At 40.9% G+C, this 22843-nt stretch overlaps 1 protein-coding gene and 1 long non-coding RNA gene across 2 annotated transcripts in view; both read left to right on the forward strand.

Annotated features, from left to right (window-relative positions):
* LOC109416703 (carnosine N-methyltransferase) overlaps window positions 1–20912 on the forward strand; it is a 50773-nt gene extending 29861 nt beyond the window's left edge. The window contains exons 3-7 of the mRNA XM_019690764.3: window positions 17029–17147; window positions 17209–17349; window positions 17410–17572; window positions 20467–20700; window positions 20762–20912. Of these exons, the coding sequence (XP_019546309.2) occupies window positions 17029–17147; window positions 17209–17349; window positions 17410–17572; window positions 20467–20700; window positions 20762–20872 (768 nt within the window). The 3' untranslated portion in view covers window positions 20873–20912. The remainder of the gene's footprint in view (window positions 1–17028; window positions 17148–17208; window positions 17350–17409; window positions 17573–20466; window positions 20701–20761) is intronic.
* Window positions 1–22843, forward strand: part of LOC134291294 (uncharacterized) — a 229880-nt gene that overhangs the window by 155795 nt on the left and 51242 nt on the right. The window lies entirely within an intron of this gene.

Here is a 22843-nt window from a genome sequence, read left to right on the forward strand (position 1 = left end):
AGAAATTGCTTCAGGGGATTTTTTTACGGATTACTTCAAGGAATCTTTCAAGATTTCCTCCGAAGATTCAGAAAGTGCTCCGTGAATTGCTCCGGGGATTCCTTCAGTTAGTTTTCCGCGAATTCCTCCTGGGATTTCTCCGGCGATTACTCTAGGAATTTCTTTTGGGATTTCCCCAGAAATTCGTCCAGGATATCCGTCAGGAAGTATTTCGTGAATTACTTCAGAAACTTCAAGGTTTTCTCCAGAAACTCCTCCAGGATTCCGCCGTATATTCCTCCAGGAATTCTTCCAGTGATTATTTTAAAAATTCCTCCGGAGATCCCTCCAGAAATACCTCCGGGGATTACTCCAGGAATTCCTTCAGGAATTCCTCCCGGGATTACTTCCAGAATTCCTTTATGAATTCCTTCTGGGAACCCATCAGGATTTCTTTGGGGATTCCTTCCACAATTCCTCCAAAGATTCCTTCCGGAATTCCTCCGGAGATTCCTTCCGCAGTTCCTCCGGAAATTCCTTCCAAAATCCTCCGCAAAATTCTTCCAGCAATTCCCATGGGGATTCCTCCAAGAATTCCTTCGGGGATTCCTCCAGAAATTCCTTCGGGGTTTCCTTCGTTTCGCAAGTTTCGACTAATGATGACGTTTGTTTACATTTTGCTAGTTGTTATAAAACTGTTACACCTCAGTTTGGCATTAACAACAGGATTTAAATAGGTTTTAATTTTGTTTATTTCGTGAAAACTCAGTTGCAACATGTTTGCAACGACGATCATTTCCATTTTAGTTGCAGGTGCTACTTGGGAAGGATTTCTTGGAGGGATCTCCGAAGAAATTCTTGGAGGAATCCCTGAAGGAATTCTTGGAGGAATCCCCGGTGGAATGCCTGAAGGAATCCCCGAAAGAATTCTTAGAGGAATCACGGATTAAATTCCTGCAGGAATCTCCGAAGGAATTCCTGGAGGAATCTCCGAAGGAATTCCTGGAGGAATCTCCGAAGGAATTCCTGGAGGATTCTCCGAAGGAGTTCCTGGAGGAATCTTCGAAGGAGTTCCTGGAGGAATCTCCGAAGGAGTTCCTGGAGGAATCTCCGAAGGAGTTCTTGGACGAATTCCCGAAGGAATTCCTGGGGGAATCCCCGGAGGAATTTCTGGAGGAATCCCCAAAGGAATTCTTGGAGGAATCCCGGATGAAATTCCTACAGGAATCTCCGAAGGAATTTCTGGAGGAATCTCCGAAGGAATCTCCGAAGGAGTTCCTGGACGAATTCCCGAAGGAATTCCTGGGGGAATCCCCGGAGGAATTTCTGGAGGAAACCCCGAAGGAATTCTTGGAGGAATCCCGGATGAAATTCCTACAGGAATCTCCGAAGGAATTCCGGAATCCCGGAGGAATCTCCGAAGGAGTTCCCGGAGGAATCTCCGAAGGAGTTCCCGGAGGAATCTCCGAAGGAGTTCCCGGAGGTATCTCCGAAGGAGTTTCCGGAGGAATCTCCGAAGGAGTTTCCGGAGGAATCTCCGAAGGAGTTCCCGGAGGAATCTCCGAAGGAGTTCCCGGAGGAATCTCCGAAGGAGTTCCCGGAGGAATCTCCGAAGGAGTTCCCGGAGGAATCTCCGAAGGAGTTCCCGGAGGAATCTCCGAAGGAGTTCCCGGAGGAATCTCCGAAGGAGTTCCCGGAGGAATCTCCGAAGGAGTTCCCGGAGGAATCTCCGAAGGAGTTCCCGGAGGAATCTCCGAAGGAGTTCCCGGAGGAATCTCCGAAGGAGTTCCCGGAGGAATCTCCGAAGGAGTTCCCGGAGGAATCTCCGAAGGAGTTCCCGGAGGAATCTCCGAAGGAGTTCCCGGAGGAATCTCCGAAGGAGTTCCCGGAGGAATCTCCGAAGGAGTTCCCGGAGGAATCTCCGAAGGAGTTCCCGGAGGAATCTCCGAAGGAGTTCCCGGAGGAATCTCCGAAGGAGTTCCCGGAGGAATCTCCGAAGGAGTTCCCGGAGGAATCTCCGAAGGAGTTCCCGGAGGAATCTCCGAAGGAGTTCCCGGAGGAATCTCCGAAGGAGTTCCCGGAGGAATCTCCGAAGGAGTTCCCGGAGGAATCTCCGAAGGAGTTCCCGGAGGAATCTCCGAAGGAGTTCCCGGAGGAATCTCCGAAGGAGTTCCCGGAGGAATCTCCGAAGGAGTTCCCGGAGGAATCTCCGAAGGAGTTCCCGGAGGAATCTCCGAAGGAGTTCCCGGAGGAATCTCCGAAGGAGTTCCCGGAGGAATCTCCGAAGGAGTTCCCGGAGGAATCTCCTAAGGAGTTCCCGGAGGAATCTCCGAAGGAGTTCCCGGAGGAATCTCCGAAGGAGTTCCCGGAGGAATCTCCGAAGGAGTTCCCGGAGGAATCTCCGAAGGAGTGTCCGGAGGAATCTCCGAAGGAGTTCCCGGAGGAATCTCCGAAGGAGTTCCCGGAGGAATCTCCGAAGGAGTTCCCGGAGGAATCTCCGAAGGAGTTCCCGGAGGAATCTCCGAAGGAGTTCCCGGAGGAATCTCCGAAGGAGTTCCCGGAGGAATCTCCGAAGGAGTTCCCGGAGGAATCTCCGAAGGAGTTCCCGGAGGAATCTCCGAAGGAGTTCCCGGAGGAATCTCCGAAGGAGTTCCCGGAGGAATCTCCGAAGGAGTTCCCGGAGGAATCTCCGAAGGAGTTCCCGGAGGAATCTCCGAAGGAGTTCGCGGAGGAATCTCCGAAGGAGTTCCCGGAGGAATCTCCGAAGGAGTTCCCGGAGGAATCTCCGAAGGAGTTCCCGGAGGAATCTCCGAAGGAGTTCCCGGAGGAATCTCCGAAGGAGTTCCCGGAGGAATCTCCGAAGGAGTTCCCGGAGGAATCTCCGAAGGAGTTCCCGGAGGAATCTCCGAAGGAGTTCCCGGAGGAATCTCCGAAGGAGTTCCCGGAGGAATCTCCGAAGGAGTTCCCGGAGGAATCTCCGAAGGAGTTCCCGGAGGAATCTCCGAAGGAGTTCCCGGAGGAATCTCCGAAGGAGTTCCCGGAGGAATCTCCGAAGGAGTTCCCGGAGGAATCTCCGAAGGAGTTCCCGGAGGAATCTCCGAAGGAGTTCCCGGAGGAATCTCCGAAGGAGTTCCCGGAGGAATCTCCGAAGGAGTTCCCGGAGGAATCTCCGAAGGAGTTCCCGGAGGAATCTCCGAAGGAGTTCCCGGAGGAATCTCCGAAGGAGTTCCCGGAGGAATCTCCGAAGGAGTTCCCGGAGGAATCTCCGAAGGAGTTCCCGGAGGAATCTCCGAAGGAGTTCCCGGAGGAATCTCCGAAGGAGTTCCCAGAGGAATCTCCGAAGGAGTTCCCGGAGGAATCTCCGAAGGAGTTCCCGGAGGAATCTCCGAAGGAGTTCCCGGAGGAATCTCCGAAGGAGTTCCCGGAGGAATCTCCGAAGGAGTTCCCGGAGGAATCTCCGAAGGAGTTCCCGGAGGAATCTCCGAAGGAGTTCCTGGAGAAATCATCGAAAGAATTCTTGGAGGAAGACCCGAAGGAATTATTGGAGGAATCCCGGATGAAATTCCTGCAGGAATCATCGAAATATTTCCTGGATAATTCTCCGAGGAAATTCTTGGAGGAATCCCCGATGGAATGCCTGGACGAATCACCGAAAGAATTCTTAGAGGAATCCCGGTTTAAATTCCTGCAGGAATCTCCGAAGGAATTCCTGGATAATTCCCCGAGGGAGTTCCTGGACGTATCCCCGAAGGAATTCCTGGGGGAATCCCCGATAGAATTCCTGGGGGAATCCCCGATAGAATTCCTGGAGAAATTCCGGGATGAATATTTGGAGGAATCCCGGATGAAATTCCTGCAGGAATCTCCGAAGGAATTCCTGGAGGAATCTCCGAAGCAATTCCTGGAGGAATCTCCGAAGGAATTCCTGGACGAATCTCCGAAGGAATTCTTGGAGGAATCTCTGAAGGAATTCTTGAAGGAATCCAGCATGAAATTCCTGCAGGAAACTCCGAAGTATTTCCTGGATAATTCTCCGAGGGTTCCTGGAGGAATCCCTGTAGGAATGCCTGGAGGAATCCCCGAAGGAATTCTTGGAGGAATCCCGGATGAAATTCCAGCAGGAATCTCCAAATGAATTTCTGGAAATTCCCCGAGGGAATTCCTGGGGATCCCCGAAGGAATTCCTGGGGGAATCCGCGAAGGAATTCCTGGAGGAATCCTGGACGAAATTCCTGCAGGAATCTCCGGAAGAATTCCTCCGAAGATTCTTGAAGGAAGTACCTCCGGAGATTTCTTCAGGAATTCCTGCTGGGATTTCTCCAGGAATTCCTTCTAGGATTCTCCCAGGAATTCTTCCAGGGACTCGTTCAGGATTTTTTTAAGGATTCCTCCAGGAATTCTTCAAGGAATTCCTCCAGCAATTTCTCCAGAAATTCTTCCAGGAAATACTCCAGGAACTCTTTGAAGAATTACTCTACGATTACTCCGGAAATTATTCCATGAATTCTTCCGAAAACTTCACCAGTAATTCCTCCAGAAATTATTTCAGGAACACTTCTAGGTATATTTCCAGAAAAAACTTCAGGTATTCTTCCAATATTTCCTTCAGGAATTTCTCCGATTATTCTCCCAGGAATGCCTCCAAAGATTCCTCCAGGAAATTCATTCGAGGATTCCTCCAAGAATTCCTTCGGGGATTGTTCCGGAAACTTCTCCAGGAGTTTTCCAGGAATTCCTTCAGGACTCCTTCGGAATTCCTTCAGGACTTCTCGAAATTCCTCCTGGGACTCCTCCAGGAAATCGTCTTTGGATTCCTCTAAGCATTTTTTCAAGGAATCCAAAAATTCTTCCGTGTCTAGAATTCCTCCGAGGATTCCTCCAAGAGGTCCTTTAAGGATCGCTCTGGGAATTGCTCCATGAATTCCTTCGGGGATTTTTTCGGAAATTTCTACAGAAATTCCCCCAAAATCTCTTCCAGGAATTCTTATCGGAATTACTCTGGAGGAATGCCCGTAGGAATTCCTGGAGAAATTTTCAGAGGAATTTTTGAAGAAATCCCCGGGCCAATTTCTTGAAGAATTTCTGCAGGAACACTAGGAGGAATTCCTGGATGAATACCCGGAGGAAATCCTGGAGGAATCCTCAGAGAAATTTCTGGAAAAATCCCCGGAGGAATTGCTGAAGGAATTTCAGAAGGAATTCCTGGAAGAAATCGTGAAGGAATTCTTGGATGAATTCCTGATGTTATTACTGGAGGAATCCCTGGAAGAAATCCTAGAAAAATTCATGGAGGTAGTCCTGGAAATATTCCTAATGGAATTCCTGGAAGAGTTTCCAAAGGAATTTCTGGAAGAATTCCTACAGGAATTCGTGAAATATTTTCTAGCGAAATCCCCAGGGGATATCCTGGAGGAATTCCCGGAGGAATTTCTTAAGGAATTCACGGAGGAATTCCTGAAAGAAAACCCCAGAAGGCATTCTCAATTCCAGATGGAATTTGTTGAAAAATCCCAAATGGAATTCCTTGAACAATCCCAGATAGAACTTCTGGAAGAATCGCCGAAGGAATATGGGGAAAAATCTCCGAAAGAATTCCCGGAGGAATCCCTTAAAGAATTCCTGGGGAAACTTGCGTAGGAATTCTTGAAGGAATCTCCGGAGGAATCCCCGAAAGAATTCTTGGAGGAATCTCCAATGGAATTTGTATAGGATTCTCCGAAGGAATTCTAAGTGGAATCTCCAACGGAATCCACGAAAGAGTTCTTGAAGAAATTTCAGATGGAATTCCTGGAAAAATCCCAAAAAAAAATCCCGGAGGAATCCACGAAGAACTTCCAAAGGAACTACTGGAGGAATTTTATATAGAACCCCTGAAGGAATTCTCGATGGGCTTTCCTGGAGGAATTTCTACTAGAACACGTGCAGTAATTCCCAATAGAATTCCTGGAGGAGTTCCTAATGAAAATTAAAAAAAAATCACAATGGAACTCCTCCGATGGGTTTTGTGGAGAACTTCCCGAAGGGGGACTTTTTAAGAAACTTATGAAATAATTGTTTAATGAACTACTGGATAAATACCCGAAAAGAATTTTGGAAAAAAAATCCTTTAGGAATTCGTGGTGAATTTCTTGAGAGACCTTCCCAAAAATTCTCCTAAAGATCTATTGAAGAAATTTTCAAACAATCTCCTGGAAGAATTCTATAAGGAATTTATGAAGAAACTGTTATAGAAATCCTGGAAGTATCCCGAATGGAACTCCTGGAGGAACTCCTACTAGATCCTAGGATTTTTTAAAAGATTTTCCGATGCAGCACCTGAAGGAATTTACGATGGAACTCCTGGAGATATCACCGATGGAGCTTTTGGAGAAATTCCCAAAGAAACTCCTGGGGGGTGTTCCAAGGGAATTCTGTAGTAATTATTGAGAGAGCTACTGGAGAAACACGCAAAAAAAACTTAAAAAAAAGCCTGAAACAACTCCTGTAAAAATTCTTCAGAAAATTACTAAAACCATTTCTTTAAGAACTGTTTGAGAAATGCTGGAAGAAACTCCAGAAGCAATTGCTATTTATATAGGATTTATTAAAGGAATTTCTGGAGAAATTCCCAATAGACTTCTTGAAGGAATGCTTAATTAAACTCTGGGGAAAATTCTCAATGGAAGTCCTGAAGGAATTCCCAATGGATTTGCTGGACAAATTCTCCATGGCACTAGAGGAATTCGCCATGGAACTCCTAGGGGATTTTTCAGAAACTTTTAAAGTACTTGTTGAAGAAACTATAGGACAAATTCCCGAGAAACCTTTGAAAACAAGAATCCTGAATGATCTAGAGGATATTTTGAGGGAACTTCTGAAGAAACTTACTAAAGAAGTGTTGGTAAAATTCTCAAATAAACTCCTGAACCTGAACTTGAAGGAATTCCCGTTGAATTCCGGGAGTGATTATCTAAAAACTTTCGAGTTCGAAATGCAACTAATCGTGAAATTCATTACGGAATTCCCGAGGGAATTCCCAACTCTTGTGGATGTTTCGAAGCGTCGTCCGGAGGAAATACAAATGGTATTTCTGAAGGAATCCACAAATTCAAAACAGAGAATTCCTACAAAAGGAGTCTCAGGAGGGTTTCCTGTTATGAGAAGTCCAGAAAAAGTTCCTGCCGGAACAATGCCACAACAAGTTCCTTCTCACAATCACTGCGGCAGAAAAGTTTATGAAGCACCGCACCATCAGCGATCGGTTTCCAGATGAAATTTCACAATTTTCCCAAATAATCCATGATTATATTGACCACACTAGCGGCTGCTACGATTCGACTATTCAATTCCAGATTCTGGTAATGATTTATGCAGTCCGGCTGCAGAAATCTGATTTCTATGTTGATTCCGGTTGAAATTCCATATCCGCGAATAAATTCCATCACCAATGTAAACAAACGCACGACGCAACGCAGCATTGTGGGCAGTCTTTGCTCGAAGACGGCTAATAACAAGACAGACAGCTTCCACCCTGTCGCAGGCGACATGGTTGAAACGCCCTCAACGATTCACAGGAACATTAGAACATGAATGTGTGCGTGTACATGCTAATACGTACACGGAACTTGTAGCATCGCACGCACACTTATTCATGATGTTGTTCCCTGAAGTCGTTCGCGGCGCTAGTGTGCTTGTAGCTTCCAAAGTATATGGAGCAAGAGGGTAGATGTCTGTCCCCAGTACGGAGGGTTAAAGACACTATATGCAAAGACACGAAATGTTCCAATTGGAATTCCAAATTTGCTGTCAATGTCATTCCAATCGAGCAGGAGACCTGTCAAACGCGCTTTAAAAGCATTGCTCGACAGCATCATCGTCATCACGCGACAATCATCATCAATAGCAACAATCATCAGATTTCGTGTCTTTAGCATACAGTGTCTTTACGGAGGGTTAGCCTAACATTAGCCTAATGTGAGACTAACTGGCCAGCATGTTAGGCTAACTTTTTGTCTCACTTTTGGCTAATGTTAGTCTAAAATTAGACAGATATGACACACTTTTGTTAGACATGTTGCAAATTCGAAACATGTTTGTTAGTCTAACATTAGACTAACGTTAGACATGTTTTACTATGGGCTGTTAGACAAATGTTAGGCATAAATTTTATGCTGCTTGTTTTCATTCCAGCTGTCATCCGAGCAAGAAGTATGATTGTAGTTGTGAACTTTTGTCGACGTTCACTACTACAACCGTACTCTTGCCTCGAATGAAAGCTGGACGAAACAAATTCAATAAAAAAAAAACTCGGAGCCTGTTCAATTTCAATTTTAAATTTAACTTTTATTTTAATTTTATTTTAACTTTAATTTAAACTTGAATTTGAGTTTGAATTAAATAAAAAAATAAATTAAATTAAATTAAAATTAAATTGAAATTAAATTAAAATTAAATTGAAATTAAATTAAAATTAAATTGAAAATAAATTAAAATTAAATTAAAATTAAATTAAAATTAAATTAAAATTAAATTAAAATTAAATTAAAATTAAATTAAAATTAAATTAAAATTAAATTAAAATTAAATTAAAATTAAATTAAAATTAAATTAAAATTAAATTAAAATTAAATTAAAATTAAATTAAAATTAAATTAAAATTAAATTAAAATTAAATTAAAATTAAATTAAAATTAAATTAAAATTAAATTAAAATTAAATTAAAATTAAATTAAAATTAAATTAAAATTAAATTAAAATTAAATTAAAATTAAATTAAAATTAAATTAAAATTAAATTAAAATTAAATTAAAATTAAATTAAAATTAAATTAAAATTAAATTAAAATTAAATTAAAATTAAATTAAAATTAAATTAAAATTAAATTAAAATTAAATTAAAATTAAATTAAAATTAAATTAAAATTAAATTAAAATTAAATTAAAATTAAATTAAAATTAAATTAAAATTAAATTAAAATTAAATTAAAATTAAATTAAAATTAAATTAAAATTAAATTAAAATTAAATTAAAATTAAATTAAAATTTAAATTAAATTAAAATTAAATTAAAATTAAATTAAAATTAAATTAAAATTAAATTAAAATTAAATTAAAATTAAATTAAAATTAAATTAAAATTAAATTAAAATTTAAATTAAATTAAAATTAAATTAAAATTAAATTAAAATTAAATTAAAATTAAATTAAAATTAAATTAAAATTAAATTGAAATTAAATTAAAATCAAAACAAAATTGAATTAAAATTAAATTAAAATTTAACGCTAATTTAATTAAAATTTTATTAAAATTTAATTAACATTTAATTAAATTTTAATTGAAATTTAATTAAAATTTAATTAAAATTAGATAAAAATTGAATTCAAATTAAATTAAAATTTTATTAAAATTTTATTAAAATTTAATTAAAATTTTATTAAAATTAAATTTATTAAAACTTTATTCAAATTTTATTTAAATTTTATAAAAAAATTATTAGAATTTTATTAAAGTTTTATTAAAGTTTTATTAAAATTTTATTTAAATTTTATTACAATTTTATTATAATTTTATTAAAGTTTTATTAAAATTTTATTAAAATTTAAAAAAAAATGAAAATTTAATTAAAATTTAATTGAAATTTAATTAAAATTTTATTAAAATTTTATTAAAATTTTATTTAAATTTTATTAAAGTTTTTTTAAAACTTTATTAAATTTTGTTAAAATTTTATTAAATTTTGTTAAAATTTTAATAAGATTTGATGAAAATTTATTTAAAATTTTAGTAAAATTTGATTTTAATTTATTTAAAATTATATAAAAATTAAATAAAAATTAAATGAAAAATAAATCAAATTAAAATTAAAATGACTCACCGACACGATGAGGCCAAACTTAACGGAATCGAACACTGTTTTGGAGATGACTGGTTCCGGCAACGGTACGACGAGAACGAACCGGACTTATTGGCCAGTAGCAGCGGCGAGGAGCTGACGGGTCGGACGACGGAACGACTGAAATGGTTCTTACCAGGTTGTTACGGTTTTAACTAATTGAAACGCGCAATTTTTATCATTTTTCCGACCGACGAACGCTGCCGCAATCAACAAAGTTATTTTTTTAACTGCCGTTCAGGCAACTGTCAACAATGCGCGAAAGAATCGAACACTGAGCATAATTTCGGGGTTATGATTTATGCTCTCCAGAAATTTTCGATGAGCAACATATCTAACAAATGCCTAACAGTGTCGAACGCCTAACTTCCTTTGTGCTGGGTCTTGTTATTAGCCGTCTTCGCTTTGCTTTAAGGAGAAACATCAGAGAATACAAATATGGCTGCCACAATGGCCGACTTGGTCCCCTACTCACGTTTTCAAGAGCACCAATCTTGAAAATTCGTAAACAAATGAGTTCAATTTGTAAAAGCTGCCTCTTTTTGCTAGTGAGCAAAGCCAGGATAAACAAGTGCGGCTCGGTTCGATGCTTTGTTCGTCAGATTTGTGCTTCTAAAGTTTGTATGCAAAATTGCAATGGGATTTCCTGATGTTTCACCTTAACGCATCCGTCTGCGTTTTAGTACAATGACGGATCCGTTCACGCCGTTTTAGTACAATGACGGATCCGTTCAGTCGAAGTCGAAGTCGACACAGCATTGTGGCTCCCGCTTCGTCGCCTGGAGCTGTTGCTACGCAAGCAGGGATGCTCACATTGTCTGCTTGACAGTTCGCATCACATTCAAATGCGCTATATCGCCTGCTGTGATCATTCTCTTTATCACAGCTTTATTCAGTACATCTTTATCTCACAGAGGGTTGTGCTGTACAGGGGCCTACATTAAAGACACTGTATGCTAAAGACACGAAATCTGATGATTGTTGCTATTGATGATGATTGTCGCGTGATGACGATGATGCTGTCGAGCAATGCTTTTAAAGCGCGTTTGACAGGTCTCCTGCTCGATTGGAATGACATTGACAGCAAATTTGGAATTCCAATTGGAACATTTCGTGTCTTTGCATATAGACGAGTGCACCGATGAACTGAATTCATCGCGGTCCGAGAATTTTGACACTAGAGCGGGGTCGCTTCCAATCAGAAGTGAAAGATTTCCAATCAGAATTGAACAATTCTGATTGGGAACGACCCCGCTGTAGTGTCAAAATTCTCGGACCGCGATGAATTCAGTTCATCGGTGCACTCGTCTATAGTGTCTTTAGCGACGACGCAGCACCGTCGGTTCATCGGTGACGATGACAGCTGGACTGGGCGACGACGACGACGATGACGATTGAAAACATTGTTTACAAACTTCACCTGAAAATTTCAATTGAAATTGAAAATGTAGGGCCCTGGTGCTGTATTTGTATTTCTTAATAGCACATAGCACCTCCGCCCATTGTAGTTGTATACTGTGCGGTAGTTTGTCGACAATGTCTTGGATCAGACGGTGATCTTGAAGTAATGACGCCTTCTTCAGCGCTCTCATGCTGTTAACCCTCTACTTTCCGGTTGCTCTAGAGCACCATCGATTTTCGACGAACTCCGGACAAACGGAATTAGATGAATATGATGCAATAATTTTTAGAAAATGGTTATAACCTCATAAGGTTAACCCAACTACTACCTACTTGTTTCAATAGTTCAACTATTGATAAACAATCAACAACCTATTGATTTACAACCAAAATTTTTTTCATTGATTTCGAAAAATTTAGCCAATTTGCAATAACTTTTGTTCTACCACTTTTTTTCGGAAACGCTTTTTTGGCATAGATATATAGCCGTTCAAAGTCGTGGGAAGGAAAGGGTAAACAAGATTTTCGAAATTTCCAAAATTCTCTTCCAATCGTCCCATGACCTTCAGAACGTTCATGGGGTCCAACATCAGTTGTTGCACACTCTTGGCAGCTGGTCCTTGGAGAACTGAATGAAGCCTTGTCAGATTCTCCAGATCGCTAAACTGACCTTCTCTGGTGGTGTGATCATAAATTTGCTTGAATTTCGGCCAATCCTTTGCCGCACCAGAGAAGGTAGGTAGTTGTAATAGTGCCTGACGTTTCAAATGTACTATGATGCTATCAGAAATTATTCCCGATGCTTGGGAAGTAATGGCTGTTGTTGATGTGGAAGCCGTTGTTGTTGAAGATGTTGCCGTTGTGGTCGCGGTTGTAGGTTGTCCAATTTTTTTTTTATGTCTATTTATGAGATTTTCAGCCCCAGGCTGGTTCATCTCAGGGTTGTCCAATTGCTACCTTGGAAAGAGCATCGCTTAATTCCGCTACCCTTTGGGCTAATGCAGCACGTTCACTGCATTTCCCACAGTTCCAGGGATCATTCTTGCCCGGTTTTTCCTTTAACCCGGCACAACAGATATGTAACCATGCCATGCACTCGTCACATGCAACCATATCATCCTTTGAATCTGGTTCAGTGCATAGACGGCAATGGCCTTTGGTGTTAATTATAAAGTTTCTGATCCTCTCTGGAGCCACCAAAATATTCAAAATATTTCTAATGTTGCCATTTTTCCTTAACCCCTTTCGGATTGGTTGATCAAATCAAACAACGAACAAGGAACTTCGGGCTAGTAGTCACAAACTTGGATTCTATGCCTGGTGAAGACTGTTCTGCTGATCTATTAATCAACGTTCGGATTGCACAACGTGAAGAAAAAGACTTTCCTTCAGCTCGTCAACTCAACAACTTACTTTATTTTCTAGAACACGCAGAAAAAAGCATGGTAAAATCAAAAATATTTCAGGTAAACTCAAATAAATTGTCAATTTGTTCTGGCAACAAAAATAAAACTGTTTGGAGCAAATCGAACGTAACATTTGAAGCAAATTCAATCCATTTTTGAAACAAACATGTATCTTCTGACTGGTTATGTTAGAAACAAATGTAAAAATTTTTGTTTTTTTTTTGTGGCAGGTCGGCCCTACGGAAATATTTGTTTTCCAATTAAATTTACAAAATTATTTCCTTCTCTAGGAAAATCCACTTCCCGCGTGGCACTTTCAATGCCAACATCATGTAGATAACATACGCTCCCGAAATCAAAGGGATTTCGTGGAAACTTTTGGTGAAACTTGCCTTTTTTGCAAGAGGAAAGTTCATGAACTTATCCACGATGACGTCACACGGCAACTGACAGCATGCTGTGAAACGGTAACTGCGGTCCGTGTTTTCTAAAATCACTGCTCACATCTTGCATCCGGCGAGATCCGGTGAACATCCAGTGAACTTTCGGTCGCTGGATGTTCATGAATGTGTCATTTTTTGTAAACAATGCCCGCAGTTACAGATGAAAAGAAGAAGCAATGAACTTATCCACGATGACGTCACATGCCAACTGACAGCATGCTGTGAAACGGTAACTGCGGGCCGTGTTTTCTAAAATCACTGCTCACATCTTGCATCCGGCGAGATCCGGTGAACATTAAGTGAACTTTCGGTCGCTGGATGTTCATGAATATGTCATTTTTTGTAAACAGTGCCCGCAGTTACAGAAGAAAAGAAGAAGCAATCCTGAGGAAAAAGAAGACCGTGGATAAGTCCTTTGCAGAAGAAAAGAAGAATCAACTCGGGGAAAAAAGAAGACCGTGGATAAGTCCATGAAGCAGTTGAATGTGGATCCAAAGCTAATGGAGACGGCTTACAAGACGGCAAATGATCGCTCGTTATTTGTAAAATTTATCACCCGAGAGGCAATGATGGAATCGCTTGGAAACAACTCGGAGGTACAAAAGTTTACCTACTCAAGTAGCGAGCCAGTGGAAGTTCGTATGTGTATCGCAGGTACAAACATGCACTACGTCAGAGTATTTGATCTGCCTCCGGAATTGGGCGACAATAATTTATCGCAAGCTCTCGAGCCGTTCGGCAAGGTGGAACGCATCGTACGCGAAAAATTTCCGGCGGGCTTGGGCCTAGGCTAAAGACACTATATGCAAAGACACGAAATGTTCCAATTGGAATTCCAAATTTGCTGTCAATGTCATTCCAATCGAGCAGGAGACCTGTCAAACGCGCTTTAAAAGCATTGCTCGACAGCATCATCGTCATCACGCGACAATCATCATCAATAGCAACAATCATCAGATTTCGTGTCTTTAGCATACAGTGTCTTTAGCCTAGACCACCTGTATACACCGGTGTACGCGGCGTGTACATTGACGTAAAACAGGATATCCCACCATCAGTGGACGTCGGTAATAGGAAAGGAAGGATATTTTATTATGGACTTAAGGACACTTGCTTCTTGTGTAGAGGAGTGGGACACCGAAAAGACGCCTGTCCACAAAACACAAACCGTAGAGAGAAGAAAACGGCACACCTGGGAACGTCAAATCCCAGTTCATATGCTGGAGTTTTGTCAGGAATGGAGTATGCAGAAAAGTCGCCTGGAGCAGCGGAAGACGAAATCGTGGAAATTCTGGAAGAAGAGGAAATCGGATCCATGGAATCATTAGAAGGAGAAAAACAATCACCAGTCTTCGGAAAGGCAACCGAATCGGATAAAGAGATGCGACAGAAAAAAGCAAGGGAGGAGCTGGAAGAAATGGCTAAAGCAGTTCAAGAAGTGATGGCAAACTCAAGGGCCAATCAGCGGCGCGCTAAATTCGCGGCATCCCGATCGAACTCTGGATCAGCGGCGTCGGTGGTGTAGTGGTAAGCGTGGTTGCCTCTCACCCCAGTCGGTCTAGGTTCAATCCTAGTCGACGCCGTCGGTATTTCTGAGACAAAAATATCTGATCACGCCTTCCCTCGGATAGGAAGTAAAGCCGTAGGTCCCGGCCCATGTGTTGATGGGTTCGATATGTAGGGTGTCAGGTGTGTGTGGATGTCTCCCTGACCGTCCGTGTTTAGGCTTAGTACCAGAAATAGGCGGACGTTAAACTAGAGCTGATGCCGAACGGTGTCGGCTCGCCAGAAATAAGAAGAAGAAGAAGAAGAGCTCTGGATCTGGATCTGCCCCGAGGAAAAATGCGTTCGTAGGACCCTATATTAGATAGTTTTAAATTGATTTTTAGAATAACAAAATATTCTTTGTGACTCTCGGCTCCGTAAAGTTTTAGAAAAAAACAAATGAGCCTTGAATAAACAAACTAGAAAAAAAACGAAGCTTTATTCAAAACAGCCTGAATTTAAATTAACTGAACAAAAATGAACTACTTCGGCGTATTATTCATCCATAATAGTTGTTTTGTAATGAAATGGCTTTATAGATGTAAATAATGTACGAAATTCGTAAAAATCTCATGGTGTTCATATTGCGCCATGGGGGTGTCCATTAGGCCGTCCCTTATTTTGCAAAATTTAGAAATGTTATAAGTTCGTTAGTGGAAAATGATCGTTTTAGCTAAAAAATGATCGTGTCAAAATTTGAAGTCCGTATCTCAAGGCTAAGTGGTCCCTGAAGAGGCCTAAAGTTGTCAAAAATTGTATGTGACCAAAAAAACATGACATTTTTTTTTCGACAAAAAATACGCTATTCTACTAAAACCGGTGATTTTAGGACCCTTAAGGGCCAAAAATGTGCTTAGATTTGCGATATCTCTACTCGTTTTTGAGTTATTGAACAAAATAAGGTAAGTTTCCTTCGGAATTTAAAAAAATGGTCAAAAATGCTGATTTTTCAGTTGTTTTTTGTCAATATCTTGGAAACGAGTAGAGATATCGCAAATCTAAGCACATTTTTGGCCCTTTAGGGTCTCAAAAACACCGGTTTCAGCGGAATGGCGTATTTTTTTGTCGAAAAAAATTTCATGTTTTTTTGGTCCCATACAATTTTTGACAACTTTAGGCCCCTTGAGGGACCACTTAGCCTTGAGATACGGACTTCAAATTTTGACACGATCATTTTTTAGCTAAAACGATCATTTTCCACTAACGAACTTATAACATTTCTAAATTTTGCAAAATAAGGGACGGCCTAGTGTCCATTCTGCCCCGTATGCTTGAAGACGGTCATGAAAAACTAACATTTTTCATAACATTTTTTGAAGTGGATAAATCATTTTTCTTCGTGAGCATTCTTATGCAATAGATGCTAAATAGACTTTAAAAGGATAAATGTATCAAAAAACTAAACTTTTTTGACATCTTGCCAGGTAAAGTTGGCAAAAACCTTAGGGTGTCCATATTGCTCCGCCTACCCCTATTTGATGCCATCCCTGATTACAGTGCCGAATTGCAAAAATTAGTTAACCGTAGTGTGGCCAGCAAAAAAACACCCGTAGAAGGCCGGCAGGGTACCCGGGTACCCACGAAATGGAAATGATCATATCTCAGCGATTTTTCCACCGATTTTAAAATTTTTTGCCTCATTTAACTCAGAAACTCATTATCTATCGAGATCGTATTTGGTTGGACCGGTCCGATCACCATAGGTACCGGAAAATCTGGATTTCCGGATCCATGTTTTTATACAATACAATATACGGGATTTTCGGTAGGTTAGTAGCAATTTCGGTACCAAGCATCGTAAAATTGCTTTGGCATATTGTATCTGACCGGCCTGGAATCATAAAACGTGTTGACTTGAAACTGTGATTTCGGAACACGCTTCCCGTGGGGCCATGGTTGACCATAAACACTTTAAGGTATCCTAGCCTTAACAATGTGGGTTTCAATATGGTATAAGGACATGCTTCCAAAAATATGGGTTTTCCGAAAACCACGATAATTAGATCGGTCTAACCAAATATTTTCCCGATAGATGATGAGTTTCTAAGTTGAATGAGCTAAAGATTTCCAAAATCGATGAAAAATTGACGGAGATATGATCATTTCAATTTCGTGGGTACCCGGGTACCCTGCCGGCCTTCCACGTAATAAAAAAATGCAGGAGCCCCTCCCCCTGCCCCTCCTCACTTTAAAATTCGGTCAACCCCATTAATAGATGTATATTGACGAGTTCTAAGATCTAACAGAGTTTCAAAATCCTAGTCTCAATAACCATTAAAATATCGAGATTTGAAATTGAAAAAGGTACCCGGGTACCCTGCCGGCCACATAAGTATTAAATGTGTTTGATCTTTTTTATTATCACATGTTTTTATGTTTTCAGGTGCAAATTACTCTGAAGCAAATTTTTCGAGATTGGTCTGCCGAAGGACACATAGAACGAGAACAGTGCTATAAGCCAATCATCGACGAAATCATCTTTTTCTTCAATCCCCGGAAATGGTAACTATAGATATTATGTATTTCATTTGAGCTTTTATATTTGGTTGATGCATTATTTTAGTAAAATAGAAAACGTCAAAATTTTGATACCTGGTGCTGGATTAGGTAGACTAATTTATGACATTGCTTCCAAAGGGTACTACTGTGAGGGCAATGAGTTTTCGTTGTTTATGCTCATTGCATCGAACTTCGTATTGAACAGGTAAAATTACAATATCCATTTTTTTTTTTCAAATTTACATGTTTTTTTTTCTTTCGTCAGATGCGTTATCGAGAATCAGTGCACCTTCTACCCTTGGGTACACCAAAACGTCAACAATCTCTCTGGGAACAATCAAACTGAAGCCATCACGTTCCCCGACATTAGTCCCACTAAGTTCCCACCGAAGGGGACGATGAATATGGTGGCTGGCGATTTTCTTCAGGTTAGTCATAATGGATAAAGACACTATTGTCAGATTTCTTGAAACGTAAACACCGCGCGGCCGTTGAAATGTTTCAAAAAGGGGCTTTGCACAAAAGTTCACGCGGTCTATCGTTTTCGAAAGGAACAGCCGCACCGTAGGAAACGCCGCAATGTTATTTCCCATAAGGATGAAGTAAACAGGGAGTGAAAACCGCGGCTGTACCTTTCGGAAGCGATAGGCCGCGTGCACTTTTGTGCAAATCCCTCAATGGACTTATCCACGGTCTTCTTTTTCCTCAGGATTGCTTTTTCTTTTCTTCTGTAACTGCGGGCACTGTTTACAAAAAATGACATATTCATGAACATCAAGCGACCGAAAGTTCACTGAATGTTCACCGGATCTCGCCGGATGCAAGATGTGAGCAGTGATTTTAGTAAACACGGCCCGCAGTTACCGTTTCACAGCATGCTGTCAGTTGGCATGTGACGTCATCGTGGATAAGTTCATATATGCAAAGACACGAAATGTTCCAATGGACTTATCCACGGTCTTCTTTTTCCTCAGGATTGCTTTTTCTTTTCTTCTGTAACTGCGGGCACTGTTTACAAAAAATGACATATTCATGAACATCAAGCGACCGAAAGTTCACTGAATGTTCACCGGATCTCGCCGGATGCAAGATGTGAGCAGTGATTTTAGTAAACACGGCCCGCAGTTACCGTTTCACAGCATGCTGTCAGTTGGCATGTGACGTCATCGTGGATAAGTTCATGTTTACAAAAAATGACATATTCATGAGCATCAGGCGACCGAAAGTTCACTGAATGTTCACCGGATCTCGCCGGATGCAAGATGTGAGCAGTGATTCTAGTAAACACGGCCCGCAGTTACCGTTTCACAGCATGCTGTCAGTTGGCATGTGACGTCATCGTGGATAAGTTCATGGACTTATCCACGGTCTTCTTTTTCCTCAGGATTGCTTTTTCTTTTCTTCTGTAACTGCGGGCACTGTTTACAAAAAATGACATATTCATGAACATCCAGCGACCGAAAGTTCACTGAATGTTCACCGGATCTCGCCGGATGCAAGATGTGAGCAGTGATTAAACACGGCCCGTTTCACAGCATGCTGTCAGTTGGCGTGTGACGTCATCGTGGATAAGTTCATTGAGTTCACTAAGCCTGAAATTTTTTGACAGCACAGCGGGGTCGACTCTCAACAACTTCTACTCAGAGATGCATTACCAAAATCGCTGATATTTTTTTTCTTTGATTTCTTACATGAATTTCCATATAAAGTGATGCATATGCCACAGACAAACAGACGTATCACTTGGGACAAATTGCGATAAAAATCATCGTCATGAAAACATAAGCGCCCAATGCTAATCAGGCTGTGTTACGCAAACCACTCAGTAGGTGGCGGTAGTGAGCAAACGTCAAACAGGAGCAAAAACGATGCGAGCGCCGTGATCGAGCGATTTGCGAACCACTAAATATTTGAACTAACCGTTAAAAAGGGTGACGATGAGAAGTGAGTAGAGTAAGACGTCTGTTTGTCTGTGCATATGCATATACTTAATGCACAAGCTCATATTTTTGCAACTTCATCGTGAAAACTAGTTACAATAAATTAAACAAATATTTAGCTGGGTAGAAGTTGTTGAGAGTCGACCCCGCTGTGGTGTCAAAATTCGCTGCCCGAGTGAACTTCCAGCGGGCGGTGCACTCGTCTATGAACTTATCCACGATGACGTCACATGCCAACTGACAGCATGCTGTGAAACGGTAACTGCGGGCCGTGTTTACTAAAATCACTGCTCACATCTTGCATCCGGCGAGATCCGGTGAACATCCAGTGAACTTTCGGTCGCTGGATGTTCATGAATATGTCATTTTTTGTAAACAGTGCCCGCAGTTACAGATGAAAAGAAGAAGCAATCCAGAGGAAAAAGAAGACCGTGGAAAAGTCCATAGTGTCTGTATTGTTATACCCCTTGATTGTTGAGTTATATCAGTGACAGACTGGTGCATTGGTGGTATTCGTACCATGGTACAAGTTGTCAAGAAAATTATTCCAAGTCTATCTTGATTGAAGACAATGATCAGTATGAAACTCATTTGAAGATAATTGTACTGTACCCTGGTACATACGTACACCACCAATGTGTCCAAGGTTTTAGCCGTAGTTTTTTTTTCGTTTTTTCACCCTCAAGGGAACGTCCATAAATTACGTCACGTTTTGAGGGGGGAGGGGGGTTCAACAAAGCGTGACGACCCATACAAAAATTTCAGAGGTCCCACACAAAAAGTATGTCATAGCGGGCAGGGGGGCTGAAAATGGTCGATTTTTGCGTGACGGAATTTATGGACGTTCCCTGTTGTCAGGAAATTTTTCTCGACTCACTAGGCATGGACTTTTCCACGGTCTTCTTTTTCCTCTGGATTGCTTCTTCTTTTCATCTGTAACTGCGGGCACTGTTTACAAAAAATGACATATTCATGAACATCAAGCGACCGAAAGTTCACTGAATGTTCACCGGATCTCGCCGGATGCAAGATGTGAGCAGTGATTTTAGTAAACACGGCCCGCAGTTACCGTTTCACAGCATGCTGTCAGTTGGCATGTGACGTCATCGTGGATAAGTTCATAGTGTATCATTGTCCTTGCCTCACAATATACAAATTCATGCAATGGCAGGCAAAGAAAGCCCTTCAATTAAAAGCTGTGGAAATGCAAAAGGAGAACTAAGTTGATGAGAGGCAGGCCAAGTTCCAGTGAGAATGTCGAGCCATAAAGAAGAAGAAGAATAAGAATATTGTGTCATATTTCTATGTCAAATTTCATCATGACATGTGTTCATAAAATAGGATGATATTATAGGAAAGTAACCTGAATATACGATTTGTAGGTCTACCGAGATGCCAACTACTGGAGCTGTGTGGCTACAAGCTTCTTCATTGACTGTGCCAACAACGTAATCGAGTTTGTCGAAGTCATTTACAACATATTGAAACCAGGAGGTATTTGGGTGAATTTAGGGCCACTATTATATCACTTCAGCGATGTCCCTAGCGAAAATAGCATAGAACCCACTTACGAGGATCTGATCATCATCATTCGTTCCGTAGGTTTTACCATACTTGTAAGTATTCTGAAGCAATTTCTAGTTGCAGTTGTCCTAACACGACTAATACCATTTTCAGAAAAACAAAACCGACGTTGTGACCAAATACGCACAGAACCCTACCTCTATGCACCAAAGCGAGTACAAAAGCATATTTCTAGTTTGTCAAAAGCCAGACGGCGCCGATTAGATTGGAGGTATAACAAGAAAACAACTCAATGCGACATCAATCTTTCATGCTGTGTTGCTTTTTATTTGAAATTGGAATTTAAGAACTGTACAAACATAGAAGGGATTTTATCAATCGTAATCGTTGCCGTTGTGTGCATTTTCATGTACGTGAGAAACTGTCGGCGATAACGGTTCAACTGTGAGGCATTCATATCGGATGGGACTTCGGCAAGGATAGCGCCTGCACCGGATATTTTCACTGATCCCGTCATTCCTAGTTTGCGAGCCGACAGAATTTGTTCGATCACGTCTTGGGTTGTTTTATCCATTTCAAAGAGAAAATTTGTGGAACTTAAGGGCGGCTGAAAGAAAAAAAAAAATGAAATTATTAACATCCATGAGAAACTCAGGGCACTGACTGGGGCCATGTGATCAATCGTGTTATCCACGTATTAACCTTACAAGCGAGATTTGGCTATCATTAAAGACACTATATGCTACACTACACTATATATACACTATACTACACTATATATACACTATCGGGAATAATTTCTGATAGCATCATAGTACATTTGAAACGTCAGGCACTATTACAACTACCTACCTTCTCTGGTGCGGCAAAGGATTGGCCGAAATTCAAGCAAATTTATGATCACACCACCAGAGAAGGTCAGTTTAGCGATCTGGAGAATCTGACAAGGCTTCATTCAGTTCTCCAAGGACCAGCTGCCAAGAGTGTGCAACAACTGATGTTGGACCCCATGAACGTTCTGAAGGTCATGGGACGATTGGAAGAGAATTTTGGAAATTTCGAAAATCTTGTTTACCCTTTCCTTCCCACGACTTTGAACGGCTATATATCTATGCCAAAAAAGCGTTTCCGAAAAAAAGTGGTAGAACAAAAGTTATTGCAAATTGGCTAAATTTTTCGAAATCAATGAAAAAAATGTTGGTTGTAAATCAATAGGTTGTTGATTGTTTATCAATAGTTGAACTATTGAAACAAGTAGGTAGTAGTTGGGTTAACCTTATGAGGTTATAACCATTTTCTAAAAATTATTGCATCATATTCATCTAATTCCGTTTGTCCGGAGTTCGTCGAAAATCGATGGTGCTCTAGAGCAACCGGAAAGTAGAGGGTTAACAGCATGAGAGCGCTGAAGAAGGCGTCATTACTTCAAGATCACCGTCTGATCCAAGACATTGTCGACAAACTACCGCACAGTATACAACTACAATGGGCGGAGGTGCTATGTGCTATTAAGAAATACAAATACAGCACCAGGGCCCTACATTTTCAATTTCAATTGAAATTTTCAGGTGAAGTTTGTAAACAATGTTTTCAATCGTCATCGTCGTCGTCGTCGCCCAGTCCAGCTGTCATCGTCACCGATGAACCGACGGTGCTGCGTCGTCGCTAAAGACACTATGGACTTATCCACCGATGAACTAAATTCATCGCGGTCCGAGAATTTTGACACTAGAGCGGGGTCTGTTCCAATCAGAATCGTCCAATTCTGATTGGAACGGCCCCGCTCTAGTGTCAAAATTCTCGGACCGCGATGAATTCGGTTCATCGATGGATAAGTCCATAGACGAGTGCACCGATGAACTGAATTCATCGCGGTCCGAGAATAGACGAGTGCACCGATGAACTGAATTCATCGCGGTCCGAGAATTTTGACACTACAGCGGGGTCGTTCCCAATCAGAATTGTTCAATTCTGATTGGAAATCTTTCACTTCTGATTGGAAGCGACCCCGCTATTGATTGATGCACCAAGCGAAAAGAAGAAGAAGTTTTGACATCCAAGCGGTGTGCCGTCGATTAGATCCTCGTCGCTGATTGGTCGATGGATGTAAACGGCACACCGCTTGGATGTCAAAACTCTTCTTCTTACCGCTTGGTGCATTAATCAATAGTGTCAAAATTCTCGGGCCGCGATGAATTCAGTTCATCGGTGCACTCGTCTATTTTGACACTAGAG

The sequence above is a fragment of the Aedes albopictus genome, chromosome 3 (assembly GCF_035046485.1).
Source record: "Aedes albopictus strain Foshan chromosome 3, AalbF5, whole genome shotgun sequence".
Taxonomy (NCBI): domain Eukaryota; kingdom Metazoa; phylum Arthropoda; class Insecta; order Diptera; family Culicidae; genus Aedes; species Aedes albopictus.